The sequence below is a fragment of the Eucyclogobius newberryi genome, unplaced genomic scaffold (assembly GCF_026437365.1).
Source record: "Eucyclogobius newberryi isolate DKJ021-1_F unplaced genomic scaffold, fEucNew1.0.hap1 SCAF_17, whole genome shotgun sequence".
NCBI classification, from domain to species: Eukaryota; Metazoa; Chordata; class Actinopteri; order Gobiiformes; family Gobiidae; genus Eucyclogobius; species Eucyclogobius newberryi.
This window is the reverse complement of record NW_027315801.1, coordinates 9,974,268-9,991,193: the sequence shown is the minus strand read 5'-3', so window position 1 is coordinate 9,991,193 and position 16,926 is coordinate 9,974,268. Positions and strand designations below refer to the sequence as shown.

At 39.8% G+C, this 16,926-nt stretch overlaps 1 protein-coding gene across 1 annotated transcript in view; it reads left to right on the top strand.

Moving 5' to 3' along the window:
- Positions 1 to 16,926, top strand: part of prickle3 (prickle homolog 3) — a 31,052-nt gene that overhangs the window by 3,731 nt on the left and 10,395 nt on the right. Inside the window, exon 2 of the mRNA XM_072449008.1 lies at positions 11,687 to 11,766. Coding sequence (XP_072305109.1) covers positions 11,687 to 11,766 — 80 coding nt within the window. The remainder of the gene's footprint in view (positions 1 to 11,686; positions 11,767 to 16,926) is intronic.

Below are 16,926 nucleotides of genomic sequence, written 5' to 3'. Positions count from 1 at the left end.
CAAAAACATAAATGTAAAAAACAACAACACAAAAGCATATTATTATTAATGCATTATTAAAGTTATATAATTCTACAGAATTAAGTATTTATGACTAGCTAACCCTTTGTGTCATTATAAAGCATTACCACAACTTTAATGCATGTAAATATTAGCACAAATGTTAAGAAGATGTTGAACAAAGAGTGTTTAGCCACATAAAAGCCTGTAACGCAGCGATGGGAAGTTGTTTGAAGTTGTCCAGTGACAGAGGTCTCTATAGTTTGCGTGCCAAAGCTGCAGAAGGCCCTCACCTATGACCTCCTCTGTTAATGTTTACCTCACGAGAAGCAAAATCATTTCCAAAGACAAATTATGCCACTTTGTGCACTTGTGATTAGGCCAGTCACTATAATATAATAATGAGGGATGATAAACATTTTTGAGGCTCTTGTTTATATTTTCTTTGCACTAGCGGCGAGTTTCTTAATTAGTTGTCAAAGAAATGTTTGCCAAGATATTTCTAAAATAAAAAAATATTTAGACATTTTTGACAATATGGGACAAAATTGGACCTTTCCTGAATAGTTTTAAAAATGGTATTGATCTTTTAACAAAACTACTTTAAAACCACATGGTTATATTAAAGAAAGCATAATTAGTTTGTCTTGAAAATCACATTATATAGAATTAAAAAATCTTGTGTAGTATCAAAACCAATACTGAGCTTTTTCCTTAATATCGCAATATAGTGTTGCATAATTAACATCTAAATTGGAGAAGTTTAAATTATTTCAATGGAGTAACTGGGATTAACCTCCGAATATCACAAAAGTAAAAGTACGCAGACACATTTGAGGGATATCCGAGCCTGGAGAAAGGATTTACAAATGTCCTTTACCTGATTATGTATGGAAAAAAATGTAGCCTACAGTTTCTACAGATATTATACATACTTAACCACAAAGTATACTTTTTGTGCAACTCAAATAAACGTTTGAAGTTCAAAAATAATATTGTTGAGCTATTCTTTGTAATAGTAAAACAAACTGACTCACATTTGTACCATGGACATGGGAAATTGTTGCTTCTCATTGTAGACATGTCTTAATTCTGATGTCAGTTATTCATTTTAAATATGTTATGTTTTTAAATATGTACTTCATGTTGTGTCCATTACTGAAGTTTGACACAGTGTTTTAAAGGGTGTTATGTTGTGTGTCCCTGATGTAAAGTACTTTTCCACAGTGTGTGTTTTGTTGTGTTGCAGCTCTAGTTGTGTTCTTCTGTTCATGCACTGTACTTACCCAGGTCCTGGCATTGTAGTAGGATAAATTACCTGTTCGCTCATATTAGTGTAAGTGATACGGGCAGTCTTTACACTTACACAACACAAAGCTGAGCGACTCTGTCCATTACCTGGTTACCATAGTTACGCAGAGTAGCCTCCCACTGCAAAAAAAATATTCATTTACAATCTTAACAATGCATTCTCCCACTCTTTTATGTAAAAACAAACTAACTATAGCCTATTCAAAATTATATTTGTGAGTTAAGATAACTTAAGTTTCTTTGACTTGATTTGGTTTCATATGTATATATGCTTTTAGCTAAATTACCTCACTGTTAATGTTTGTGCTGTTTTGTGATGAGCAGAATATTGTTTGCTTAAACAAAATTAAAGATGCACTATGTAGCTTTTATGGTCCATCACTTGTTTGTCTCCCCTGAGATGTTGTTATATTATTAGGTAAGTGGAGAGGTGACTGCACTCACAGTAAGAAGGCACGGGTTCAAGGCATTTTTTTGTATATTTTGCAATAAAAACCCTGCAATTGAACAAATGCAATATCCAAGTTTGATCTCACACTGTGGAACATTCCAGGCAAAGAAATAACTTACCTTAAATAGACCAGGTTGAAACACAAGTCAGTAACTAAACTATTTTGACCCGATCAAAAAATGGGTATTCTCTTTTTATTTTTATTTAATTTTTTTCATTTGAACAAAAACAGAAAACCAGGTCAAGCTCAGAGAGAGCAAAAGTCCCATTTGCTCCTAAATCACTCAACTTTCTCCATTTTCAAATGACGTCCAAATGTGATTTTTCATTTCCCATTCTCAATTCAATCATTTTAAGTCATTTTAACCTTGTGTCAGTCCAAGTCAAAGCAGTGCCTCGTGTGTATCTACAGTGAAAACAAAAGATATGAAAAGCCCTTGCAGCTTGTGATGGGAACCTTAGTGCGTTATTGACTTTTACTCACAGTTCATTGAGAAGCGACTTCCTCCCACCACTCCCAAGACATCCTTCATTTTCAGCTCAATAGGAGACGTTATCTTGTACAGAAGCTGAAAAGACATGCTTACAAGTACTAGTATTCACAAGTAAATTTACAGACTTACCTCATGTGTGGAATATCTGAAAAAGAACAGGGACGACTGGGAATGTTGATTAAAGGGCTAAAGGTCACATAAAAACACACAATCTAGGTTTTGGAAGGCACAGATTTTATTTCGACAGATGAAAACCCTTATTATATCTTCTTGCTCTTGGAGCCAGCATGTTTTATGTTTTTAACCTTTTTGAGGCTGTTTTGAGGTTGATATAACATCTAACGATTTACAATTTGAACATTTATAAAGAAAGAACTTAATCTCTGAAAGGGGTATTTTATAACTGAGCTCATCCTACATTGTAAATCACATCTGAAAGCTCCAGTTACCCAGAAATGTTGTGTCCGTCTTTTTGGTCATTGTTTAGTCCTGGTTTAGGCTGGATGTTCTAGCTTTGGTATTCGGTTTTAGACCTGGTTTAGTCCTGGTTAAGCACTTCTTTTGATGTGATTAGTCATCGTGGTTTACTTTAGTCCAGATACCACCTTCTGCCCTGGTTTAGACGTGGCTCGGACCTAGTTTATTCCTGGTTTAGCTCTGGGCATGAATTTTGCGTTACATTTTTCTGTTTGACAATTTAAATGTTTGAATATTTTTTTGAGTTTCTACCCAATGGAATGTGGATTCTAATAATAATGATAATAATAATAATAATAATAATAGTATGTTATAACCATATACAGGATGTGACGTTATGGACAATATCACGCCAAGCTCTATTCTTCTATTTCAAGTAGATACAAAAGTTAAAGTTAAGAGATGTGCAATATTTACAAAAGTTAAACCGTTGTACAATATTTGGAAAAGTCTTAATATGTTCAGGTTGATATTAAGGCATCAAAATGTGCCAATAAATGTCTTGGTTGGTTCAAGTATGGCAACAGTATACCCTTAAAAGTCACACTGCAGGTTTGTATACTTTTTACGTTTTAATTTTTAATCTGCTCTTTTTGCAGCATTTTAAACTGATGTATCTCACTTAATATACTAACTAGGCTTCTCCAAAATAACACATATTCATGGACCTCTAGTATAACTCCGACTGCACCAGTTCTGAAGTACGAAATAAGACTAAACATAGCCAGGTCAAAACTATTCTCAGGTTTTAGGCAAATGTGTCCTTCCTGATTTGATGGGCCTTTCCCTGTTCAAAACACATAATATTTAGATTTGATTTTTGCTACTGCTATGGTAACGTAGGACTGTTGCCACGCCACATCCTTTAAATCAGGAAGGACTCTTTATGTCTGAAACCCATGGACTGAACCATTTAATGATTTAAGGTGCGTCCACACAAGAATCATATCAAAAGTGGTTCTTAAGTGGGACTAAACCCGTTCTTAAGTGGGACTAAACCCGGAACTAAACCTGGACCAGACCAGGACTACACCAGGACTGTGATAGGACCAAACAAAAGTCTACATTAGGACCAAGTCAAATCAGGACTAAGCAAAAGGAAGAGCGAACACAACCAGGTCAAAAAAGGACTAAACTAAGTCTGAACTGCGACTATTTCAGAACTAAACCAGGATTAAAGCAGCTCTAAGGATAAACTAAAGCACTAAATGAGGCTAAAAACAACACAGACTCAGAAATTACCCATTGTAAGTGACTCTGTGGCTGGAGATCTGCACCAAAGCTGGAGAAGTCTTGTATTGATTATGAGATATTCAATTATAACTATATATTGTAAATCATTCAGTCAGTCAATGGTGTGTGAGCCTGGAATAAATTAAAGTTGTTTCCAAACAGTGTGATGCCGTCTGGCGCCAAGAGTATGCCTGCATTCTGTCGAGTCAGATCAGGAGGCATTTAAAGTCGGGACGTAAATTATCGCTCTATGTCATCTGTGAAATATTCTCAACGAACAAGTTCATGTTCCTATAAAACTGGCTGGCGTCTCCGCCCTGAAACCACATAATCAACGACTGCAGCAGAAAAGATCCAAAATCGAGGGAAAATCAACATGATATCAAGGTTATAAAGCTGTCTAAAGGGGCCATTTGCACTCACTACAATCTGCTGATAAGGTGGAGAGATAAGAAAAACAAACTCAGCAAATGTTTCATAGAGGTTATAGTGAAATCCATGTGGGAAAACAGCCATAAACACAGGCCTGGTTTAGACCTGCATTAGTCTGGGTTTGGACCAGGTTTGGAATGGATTTAGACCTTGTTTAAGGCTGTTTTCAACCTAGGTTGGACTTTAGACCTGTTTAAGTCTTGGTTAAGTCTTGGTTAAGTCTTGGTTTAGTCCTGATTGAATTCTGGTTTAGTCCTGGTGTATTTGGTCAAGTCTTGTCTGGTCAACCTGTTTCAGATGTGCTTTAGTCCTGCTTTAGACATGCTTTAGACATGCTTTAGACCTGCTTTAGACCTGCTTTAGACCTGCTTTAGACCTGCTTTAGACCTGCTTTAGACATGCTTTAGACATGCTTTAGACATGCTTTAGACCTGCTTTAGACCTGCTTTAGACCTGCTTTAGTCCTGCTTTAGTCCTGCTTTAGACCTGCTTTAGACCTGCTTTAGACCTGCTTTAGACCTGCTTTAGACCTGCTTTAGTCCTGCTTTAGTCCTGCTTTAGTCCTGCTTTAGACCTGCTATAGTCCTGCTTTAGTCCTGCTTTAGTCCTGCTATAGTCCTGCTTTAGTCCTGCTTTAGTCCTGCTTTAGTCCTGCTTTAGTCCTGCTTTAGTCCTGCTTTAGTCCTGCTTTAGACATGTGTTAGACCTGCTATAGTCCTGCTTTAGTCCTGCTTTAGTCCTGCTTTAGACCTGCTATAGTCCTGCTATAGACCTGCTTTAGTCCTGCTATAGACCTTCTTTAGTCATGCTTTAGTCCTGCTATAGACCTGCTTTAAACCTACTTTAGTCCTCCTTTAGTCCTGCTATAGTCCTGCTTTAGACCTGCTATAGTCCTGCTATAGACCTGCTTTAGTCCTGCTATAGTCCTGCTTTAGTCCTGCTTTAGTCCTGCTATAGTCCTGCTTTAGACCTGGTTTAGTCCTGCTTTAGTCCTGCTTTAGTCCTGCCATTGTCTTAATTTAGTTCTCCATATCAGTCATTAATTAGTGAGTACAGCATAGTTAAAGTCATTTTAATTAACATGAATGCCGTTTTTAGTTGTTCGATTTTAGATGTATTTACTTAAATGTGCACCATGTAACTTTTCTGGTGGGTTGTCAATAATTCTACACATTATCAATGTGAACAGCCTGATCAATCAGATTGAAATAATCATGACGAATATTTTAATCTATTGGTCCAAGCATCACAACAGCGAGAACAAGCTGAAAAATTAGTCTGTGTATTTGGAAGAAGTCTGTGCTTTTTTCAAAGTGTTTCTATATGTATGTTTTTAAAAAACAAAATAGTTTGTAAATGAACTAAAATAGGCAAAAGTACGTCTGTTGTACGTTTGTTTAGATTTGACTTCCTCCCAAACTGCAATGCTGCGCTGTGATTGGTTCGCTACACTGGTGACGACTCACACCACTCTCAAGAGTTTGAACTCACAACTATCACAAATTCATTGCTTCAACTTGCTATTATTATCATTCATTGAGTGCATACTTTGAGATTGGCTTACAATATAATACATATAGATCAAGATCAGAACAACAGTGAAACCTAGCAATGCACAGTTTTTTATTGTCTGGAGATTGCAAGATATTGTCCAATGCAGTCAAAATTGAGTCACAAGTTATTAAATATCTGGCAAAGCAATATTAAAGTAATGAAACTAATATAAATTGGTCAAAAGAAGAATTTAAGCCCTGATAACTCATTTCGATCCTTTTTTTGCAGCGTGTGAACGACTGCGACAGTGTAGTGAGTTTTAAGGTGTGATCAGTAAAGACAAAGCTCATATTGAGCAGGTACGCACAGGCCGCATCTCCCTGAATCACATATCTGAGTTTATTGCCACGCTCATTAAACTTTATGTGTTGGCGCATGCGTGAGTCAGAGACACTGGTGGTGTTTTGGAGAGGAATGACATGACAGCACAGCGCGATCAAACAGTCAAAGGATTCCTCCTTCATGTTGTTTTTGGACCTGGAACATTTGGTGATAAAAACATATTGCGGTATGTTATTAAAGGAGATATCCATCCATCCATTTTCTGCCGCTTTATCCGTGGCTGGGTCGCGGGGGCAGCAGTCTGAGCAGGGATTCCCAGACTTTCCTCTCCCCAGACACTTCCTCCAACTCCTCCGGGGATCCCGAGGCGTTCCCAGGCCAGCCGAGAGACATAGTCTCTCCAGCGTGTCCTGGGTCTTCCCCGGGGCCTCTTCCCGGTGGGACATGCCTGAAACACCTCCCGAGGGAGGCGCCCAGGAGGCATCCGGAACAGATGCCCGAGCCACCTCAGCTGGCTCCTCTCGACCTGGAGGAGCAGCGGCTCTACTCCGAACTCCCCCCGTGTGGCCGAGCTCCTCACCTTATCTCTAAGAGAGTGCCCTGCCACACGGCGGAGGAAACTCTTTTCGACCGCTTGTATCCGCGATCTTGTTCTTTCGATCACTATCCAAAGCTCATGACCATAGGTGAGGTCAGAACGTAGACCGACCGGTAAATAGAGAGCTTTGCCTTTCGGCTCAGCTCCCTCTTTACCACAACGGTCCGATGCAGCGACTGCAACACTGCAGCCGCTGCACCGATCCGCCTGTCGATCTCACGCTCCATCCTTCCCTCACTCGTGAATAAGACCCCGAGATACTTGAACTCCTCCACTTGGGGCAAGGACTCCCCACCCATCTGGAGAGGGCAAGTCACCTTTTTCCGGTTATTAAAGGAGATATGTTCTGCAAAATTGATGTTTCAGCGCTTTTTATTTTGATATTCACTTTATTTCTCCATTATTTCTTTTGTTTTGTTGTTTACTTCACAAAAGTCCCGTGAATAAGCTAAATTTATGCTGTTTGAGTACAAAAAAAAACATATTTAGAGGTAAATACTCATTTGTTTGAGTCATAAAACCTCTTCTTTCAGCACATGGCATGCTTCGGAGTCTGTGTATAGTTCAGAAAACAATATTAGTAATTAGTCAATAATCAATTAGCCCTACTGAATACTCAATGCTAATTCTGATACCACCACCTTTTTTAAGACAATGCATATAATAGTACTTTCGTTATCGTCTGTATTGGTTCAGATAAGGGTAAAACTCACTTTAAAACTGTTCAGGAAAAGGTAAAATTAAGTCCAGTTTATGTGAATTTTAAAAAAACATTACATGTTCAGATAATGATCTAGTGTCTATCAGTTTTAGTATCAATTATGGTTTCCATTACTTTTGATAACCCTAATTTAGAGTGTCGGTGTAATCCCTCATTCGTCCAGGCGTGTTCCATATTAGGGCTGGACTTACCACAGAATAGTATAAATATCGGAGTTCTCGACCTAAATTCTTTTATTGACAATGACTCTTGGATGAGAGTCAAAACGTCTTTTTTTTCTAACTGAGTCCAGATGACTACAACTGAAGCTTTTTCCTAATTTAGAGTGATTTTCTCCTGTAATCACAAGGCCATAGTGCATCACTTACAAGCGTTTTAGCTCAATACTACGATTTAAACCACATGACCACATTCCCCTAAGATGACTCTGTATAAAAGTATAAGCTATTTAAAATCTCTTTTCTTAGTCACAGCTTGGACAGGAAAAGCTCCAGAAGTCATTTGACATCTCAGCATTCCTATTGGGAAAACATAGACAAAGACAAATGTTTTTTTCTCCTAGTAATAAACTAAAACATCCATGGATCTTGAAGGTTTTTTTTTTTTTTTTCACAATCCTTGAATCTAACGATATAGGATTGATTCAAACATGCAGCAATCACTCTAAATACAAATAATCTGGACAATTAATTGAAATGTTAACTGAGATTCAGTCATTTCTTGTCGTTGAGTCTTTTTTAACCTAGTCAGTCCTTTTTGATTTAAAAGTCTATGGTGTTGTGTCCAGGTAATTTAGATTAAAATACATTATTCCTTTTTTTAATAGTAAGACAAATTAAAACCAAAATGAAAGGTTTGGAGTTTGTTGGTGCCGCTCGGTAGTTAAGTGGATTGCACAAATGCAAGGCTCAATGTGACCTCCATAATACTGACAGTGTCACTATTTGTCAAGTATATGTGTAGTTTGTGTGAATTTTCCCCAAATCCTCAACACAGCTCGGCCTGGGTTTTGTGGCAAGAGACGCGAGTGAAGAGGGAAGGGGTGCAGCGCCCATCCTGTGTCTGTTTCCTTCCTCTCATCTCTAAAAGGGGACACACACACACACACACACACACACACACACAGGATCACACACACACACACAGGAACACTCACACACACACACACACAGGAACACTCACACACACACACACACACACAGGAACACTCACACACACACACACACACACACACACACAGGAACACTCACACACACACACACACACACACACACACAGGAACACTCACACACACACACACACACACACACAGGAACACTCACACACACAGGAACACTCACAACAGGAGCTCTGACGACGAGGCTTTTGTGCTAAGCTGTGCAGTCGCTACCGGCCAAGTCCAATGCACCGCTCAGCACTTTTACAAATGACAGGGTTCACGTTTTACGAGGAGGAGTGATGGAGTTGCTCATAACTTCTTCAACAATACTTTCAATATTACCTGCTGGCTTTGTGTGTGTTTGTTTTTGTTGTTGTTGTTGTAAAGGAATGATTGAGTTTGTTACAGTGTGATTTTTACGGAGAGATATTGTAGATTTGATCATGTTTTGTTTATTCAGTTCATGGTGCACATTTAACACCTCGAAAAGCATGAACAATTTAGAGGAAAAATGCTGAAAAAAATAGATTAATGTAGAATATACAAAAATACAGTTTTTGTTTTTTGCCATTTGTAACTATTTTAACTGTGTAACTAAGTGCAATTAATCATGAAAGTTGCTGCCCTGGTCTAAACTGTTTCATTCTCTGCAGAGTTCATAATGTTTCCAAGTCCAAGTCCAGTGCAAGTCCAAGTCCAGTGCAAGTCCAAGTCCAGTGCAAGTCCAAGTCCAGTGCAAGTCCAAGTCCAGTGCAAGTCCAAGTCCAGTGCAAGTCCAAGTCCAGTGCAAGTCCAAGTCCAGTGCAAGTCCAAGTCCAGTGCAAGTCCAAGTCCAGTGCAAGTCCAAGTCCAGTGCAAGTCCAAGTCCAGTGCAAGTCCAAGTCCAGTGCAAGTCCAAGTCCAGTGCAAGTCCAAGTCCAGTGCAAGTCCAGTGCAAGTCCAGTGCAAGTCCAGTGCAAGTCCAGTGCAAGTCCAGTGCAAGTCCAGTGCAAGTCCCGTGCAAGTCCAGTGCAAGTCCCAGGCAAGTCCCAGGCAAGTCCCAGGCAAGTCCCAGGCAAGTCCCAGGCAAGTCCAAGGCAAGTCCAAGGCAAGTCCAAGGCAAGTCCAAGGCAAGTCCAAGGCAAGTCCAAGGCAAGTCCAAGGCAAGTCCAAGGCAAGTCCAAGGCAAGTCCAAGGCAAGTCCAAGGCAAGTCCAAGGCAAGTCCAAGGCAAGTCCAAGGCAAGTCCAAGGCAAGTCCAAGGCAAGTCCAAGGCAAGTCCAAGGCAAGTCCAAGGCAAGTCCAAGGCAAGTCCAAGGCAAGTCCAAGGCAAGTCCAAGGCAAGTCCAAGGCAAGTCCAAGGCAAGTCCAAGGCAAGTCCAAGGCAAGTCCAAGGCAAGTCCAAGGCAAGTCCAAGGCAAGTCCAAGGCAAGTCCAAGGCAAGTCCAAGGCAAGTCCAAGGCAAGTCCAAGGCAAGTCCAAGGCAAGTCCAAGGCAAGTCCAAGGCAAGTCCAAGGCAAGTCCAAGGCAAGTCCAAGGCAAGTCCAAGGCAAGTCCAAGGCAAGTCCAAGGCAAGTCCAAGGCAAGTCCAAGGCAAGTCCAAGGCAAGTCCAAGGCAAGTCCAAGGCAAGTCCAAGGCAAGTCCAAGCCAAGTCCAAGCCAAGTCCAAGCCAAGTCCAAGCCAAGTCCAAGCCAAGTCCAAGCCCTCCGCTTTGAATTTAATGCATATGAATTTGTGTTGGGCTGGACATGTTCTAGTCTGCTCCTGTAAAATTAAACTCTGAAGTTTTTCTAACAATCAACTGTAAAGAGAAGAGTTTCTTCAAAACCCAACTCAAGTTACAGGGTTAGTCCAAGTCCAGTCCAGTCCCGAGTCACTGGTGTGAACTTTGGCCAAGATATTTCCATGCACTTTGTATATGTCTCTATCATGTTTAACATAGTGGACACAATACTCTGTTACTGAGTACTTCCTCATCATCTGTAAACAAATCATCTCAAAGCTGACATCATGCCATTACATCAGACCCAAATACAGCATTTAAACCACAGTTAAACGTTGGGAGGGCGTACAATACAACAAGCCGTACTGTTTTGTTTCTCTGAACTTGCCAAATAAAGACCTCAAGAACGATCTTCGCCACCTCATCACAGTCTATCGCGGACTTAAAACTTCAACAGAACTAGTGGAGAATGTGAACTTCTCATCGCGCTCGGAAAATAACTTGTGCTCTAAAAAACACTGGCATTCAAGTCCAAGTCAAGCCCTGACTCATAGAAATGTAAAGATCATTAGGTTAATTGATGATTGTGATTATTAAGTTCACAATATAATCGTAAGAACCAAATAATAATTGCGATATTTTTAGGAGCATTCTGTAGTCTAAAAATTGACCTAAATGTAAAGTACTTTTCTGTTTTTGTCACATTAACTTTCTCTTGTCATTCCTGAAGTTAAATATTACAAAGTTGGTCACAGAGTTGAGGAGTAGAACTCAATCTGAAAGAAAGAAAATAAAAGCTGTCAATGCTGTTTGGTAATGTTCTGAGCAATCGTGAATAACCGTTAAATCGTGACGTTTTTTCTCACAATAATCGCTAAATAAACACTAAATTATGAGATCGTGACAGTTCAAGTCACTCCTCTGGCTTTCACTGTCTGCGATTCATTTATATTTGTATTATGTTTTGGGTCTTCTTAAGCCGGGTTCACCCTTAACGTCACGAGCGATTCCAAACAATGACAGCAGCTTGACACTACAATTATTACGCAGTGTTATCTTAATGCAGGGATTTTCATAAACGGTTTCATACTAATCCAACGTAAATCTCAGTTATACGCCGACGGCAAGCCAAAAGGATTGTCCATTATCCTAGGTTTTCCCGCTCAATGCAATGTCGCTCTGCACTTGTCTGTCAGATATTGTACGTGAACCTGTGCTAAAGGTGTATTTTGTTCTGTTTCTGATGGAGAGTTTGTGCTTTGTTTGGTGCAGGAGGAGGAGGACCCGGACAAAGGGCAGCCCTGTATGCGCTGCGGAGATCAGTGCCCCGGGTTCAGCGTTCACGGCTGGAGGTAAGCACTGACCTCTGCTGCGGTCACACAGGAAATGTTTGGCCCGAGCTGTTTGTTGACTCTGCCGCTGGTGCACGCTGCAGCTGTGAGTCTTATGAGTGATTATCTTGAAAAAAAAGTCATATCTTGACATTTTTTACTCCCTCAATAACAGATCAGATCATGTTTTGGCAATCTGTCTGAAATATGCTCTAACGTGTCTGTAAATGTCGAACTGCAGGGGGCAAAAAACTAAATGTGCAGAAATATCATATCACCTTATACCTTGTTTTGAAGATGACCTTTAATTAAACAGCAATTTCCCAGGATATATTTTTGTGATTTATTTAGATGCTAGGGCTGCAACGTCTACTCTGATCACGACTGAAAACTAACTCATAAGTATGAATTGTTTCCTGAATTTTGAACACACAGGGTCGCAATAAATACGTTTTAATCCACAATAAAGCACAGATTATAAGTAGAGCATGCTATTTGTGATTTTGATTATTATTAGACGGGCCAGTTCAAGCGTGAAATAGGGAGGAGAGGGAAGGACAGGCAGCAAACCGGGATTCAAACTCAGGACGCTGCACAGAGCCTGGCATATGTGCTGCCGCTTGACCACTCGACCACAGGGCAGCACCTCCAGCACACTTGCCGTAATTTACCCATTGCCTGATTGTAAAAATAATTGCTCACTACCGTATTTGCCATGCATATGGGGTTAAGCATTTGACCCGCTCTGTCAATCAGATTATACTGTCGTGTTTAGTGCAGATTTACATTACGGACTGCAAACATGACCCTGACATGGCTCTGCTTATGTTCACGACAGATGAGCTGCAGAGGCTTTAGGGGCCAGAGTGCAGTTTATGGACTGGAGAAGTATTCAAACTGACAATATGAATAATAACTTTGCGTTGACATTATTAGGTAGGCTTTCAATTTGCCCGTCTTGTATTTTGTATGTTGTTTTTCTAACCAAGGGCCAAAGAGCCTTACAAAGTAACAACAAACACGAACAATATTTTAATAATTTTATCAATTGTATATACATGAGATGAAACTGTGGCCCATTGAATTGTTCTTTCAAAGACGCTACCTTATAATATGAGACAAAATGAAGGATTTTTTACATACATATTAATAATCAATAATCATGACACTTGTACAATCACAGTTCTTTATGATTTTTTTTTCTTTTTATCGTAACGAGAGACCCTGCTGAGTTAAAAGTGCTCTAACTTCTTTTTACTGTCTTAAAAACAGAACTAGTGCATTTATAATTCCTTGCCGTGGTCCATATGTATTGTTCTGTGACCTAGGGTGACCATTTGTGTTTGTGTCATCAAAATGGAGGACAATGGTGTGCCAAGGGGTCTGAGGTCCCCTATGCTGTTTCAATACAGTATTCAGTATTCCAGTGCATTTTAGAGGTGTACAAGGCCCAATCTCAATTATATAAGCATATAGGCTATATAAAAGTGTATTTCAACAGTCTTATCTGCAGCTGGTTCCCTGTCTTCTCACACCTTCAGTTTGTGCTGCAGAGCCTCACAAACACTAGACGTCAAGCCTTCATCAGGAGGTTTGAACTAATGTTTTATCTTGTGTTTATGATGGTAGGGCACTCGTGAGATGTGGAGACTTTTCACTTACTATTTTCAGTCTCGTATCTCAAAAACATTAGCTACATTTTCATCAAATAAAAAGCGGTAGAGAGTTTGAGACGTGAAGCGCTCCGTTATGACATGGAACTCGTCCACGCTGCCTGTTTTCACAATAAGATGAATCAGTTTAGGTGCGATTCTGTCCTGGTTGTGTCAGACGTGAGCGTGCGCACGGGAGAAAAGAGTTGGTGATAATGTCTGATCTAATGAGATAAAACGAGCTATACCGTATTTTCCGGACTATAAGTCGCACCGGAGTATTAAGTCACACCAGCCGAAAAATGCATAATAGAGAAGAAAAAACATATTTAAGTTGCACAGGAGTATGAAATGCGGTTGCAAGTGTGAAAATAACAAATAATATCACATATAAGTCGCTCCGGAGTATACGTTTAAGTATATAAGTATAAATATAAGTATAGGTCGCACCCCGGGCAAAACTTTGAAAAAACGTATAGTCCGGAAAATTTGAATTAGTACGGTAATTAGATGCAGACAGCGCAAATTGGTCTCATTTTCACATAAATAAACTACTTTTACATTAGCTCGGTTCTGGGGCAAAACAGATTTTACTTTATCGCATGAAAAAATCAGGTACAGCCCCAGTTTTAGTTCACATTGTTCATATAAGGAAGCAAACCAGCTCTTCTTTAGTCTTAAATAACTCTGCTTGATTGTATATTTGCAGCTGGCAAGGTCTCTCGGAGGGTCTTATCCTGTCAGTCACACTAATAAGGTTAAGCTTTACTGCTGCGATTCAACCTATTTTGACCACTCCCTCTGTTTCCACTGTGCTATTTTCATAATTTTTCCAGAGAAATTTCCAAAAATACATTGAGCCCGTAACGGTTGTACAGTTTATTTCTATATAATGACTTGAGGATAGTTGAGCTTTTAACAGTAAAGCGAGCGCATTTCCAGATGGGTCCTTGGAGGCTTCATCCAAGAAAGATAGAGAATAAAACAGGCCACGATGCGCACCAGACAAGTGTAATAGTATCTTTGAGCTTGTTCATTGTGCTCCCTCTATTCAGGTCAAGACAAAAGCTGGAAGTTAGGTGTAATTTAAAACATATGTGCCGTGCTCCAGGGCCACACCAGAGTGCAGGTTCAGACACTCATTTGTTTACAGTGTAGCTTTATTCTGTGTCATATTTACGCAGAGATATAGCTTAAGGGCGTGGCAGGGGCGTTTCTGTGACCGCAGATGTTTTTTTGGTGTCATAATTTAACCTTAGTTTTCCAGGAAAGTCCCAAAATTACTATATTGAACTGTTGGAATCAGTTATTTTAGTTTCAAGACCTGGAAACATGTCAGAATGTATTGCTTTTTAGAATGAGTAGAGTGAGGGTGATTTATGAGCTGGCATTTTTGAAAACCCTCGAGTCTTTAGTCAAAATTGTATCTTCTTCAATAACTAATTTAGGCTAACACTTTCTACACGGCCCAGTGCCCCAAAGGGGAAGTTATCCATCTTTGTTTCAGTCTTCTTCTTCACAGACACTAAAGCGAGGTGCGGGGCAGATGGGGCTTCCGCTGCCAGCAGAGACTGAATCCAGTTAGTTTTGACCCTGGGGTCCCAGGCTGGAGTTTAAAGTAGCGCTTGCATCTATTAGTCAGTGGCTCATTAGTGATACGGGAACGTGCCCATCTGCTTTTAGGCCGGGATCTAAGGCCACACCCCTCTGGGGTTATTGATTATTATCACAGCAGTCGGATAATCCCAGACTTAATGTACTGACTTTATACAACAGCCATATGTTATAGGCAAGTGTCCTTAGGATGCGGATACTGTTGTCCTGGTTTGGTCCTGGTTTGGTCCTGGTTTGGTCTTGGATTGGTCCTGGTTTGGTCTTGGATTGGTCCTGGTTTGGTCCTGGTTTGGTCCTGGATTGGTCTTGGTTTGGTCCTGGTTTGGTCCTGGATTGGTCTTGGTTTGGTCCTGGTTTGGTCCTGGTTTGGTCCTGGATAGACGGACATTTCACATTTGTCTAATTATTAAACCTGAATCAATACGTTTTAAAGACATTTCATTTCTGATTCATTTCTGTTGGATTGAAATAAAATAATCTCAAAACATTGTTATCGGGACACTCCAAAAAATGATCACGGTGTCTCCAAGTCCTAATTGTTAGATTGCTATGTGTCTTTAAATGCAACATTAGAACTCAATATTGTGACACCTATAGTGAGATCTTGTAATCCCTCCTCCAATCTACAAACCAAGGTGTTGTTTCTATGATAATCAAAACCGATCCATTAGTCATTGTCTTATGTCATGTTTTCACTCTGAACAATTCTCTTCTCCATCTTCGTACAAGTCGTCTCATGTTACACAGAGCTAACGTGTGATGAATATGTAACAGAGATATTAGTGGTCACGCTGCTTACTCCCGATGATGATCACACGACATGACGAACACTTTGTGGCTCATACGCTCCAAATCAGCACCACTTGTTTCTATGATTAATGTCTGCATCAAAGCAACCATCATCCCATCTGCTGTGGACCAGTCAGAGGCTCTGTTCTGGGCCTGAATAGAAGCAGATGGGGCTGTATCGGGCTAGTTCTGTGCTACAATTCAGCTCAACCTTGTGCTAAATGAGGAGTTCGTTTTGAAATTTAGTTGCAACTATATCTGATTCAGAAACGCAGCGATTAGAAAAGGCAGCACTTACTTATAGTTTGTTTTTTATTGTAATTCATATTCTGCTAATTCTGTGTTTCAAACCTCTGAAACACGTTAGTTTAGTAGTTTAGTTAAGTCATTTTTCTGTCGTCGTTCAACTTTATGCTCCTAAATGTGCATCGTACACGGTTAGAATTGACCGATTGTTGTTTTAAAGGACAGAAAATCACACTTTTATCACACATTATTTATAGAAAACTGCTATTGTTGTCTGTGTTTTTGCTTCACCTGGACAGTGTGTCAGATTTAAGTCTATTGTTAAAGTTATTTGTCTTTTTTTTTGCATCTCTCTTTTCTTCCTCTGTTCTTGAACTGTGCGTTGCAACACTAAAATTTCCCCCATTGTGGGACAAATAAAGATGCTCTAATCTTATCTTATCTTAGAATCTGATTCACAATAGCTTTATTGCCATTATCAGAGAACAAAAGCCACTAACAAGGAATGTGCTTTAATAATAATAGTAATAATAGCATCAAAATATGAAAGAATAAAGTCATGCATAAATAATGTGTAGAAATAAACTTAACTTGGACAGAGAAACAAACCTGGCAGTAAAAATAAAGTATAGTATTGTTGAAGTGAGTCATTTAAATTGGACAAAAAGACAAACCTTTTGACAGTGAAACTCTGAACAATGGATTTTGCCGTTTTCTCTTGCTATAATCCATCGTCATTGTCATTATTTTCGTCACAGTAGATTTTGACATAGTGACAGCACTCGTGCAGTCATTCGTGACAGTGTGAGTGCGTCGGAGTTGGCGCCCCTTCTGTGTGAGCCCCTGATGGAGACGAGGAGGAGGGAGCTATAAGAGGCAA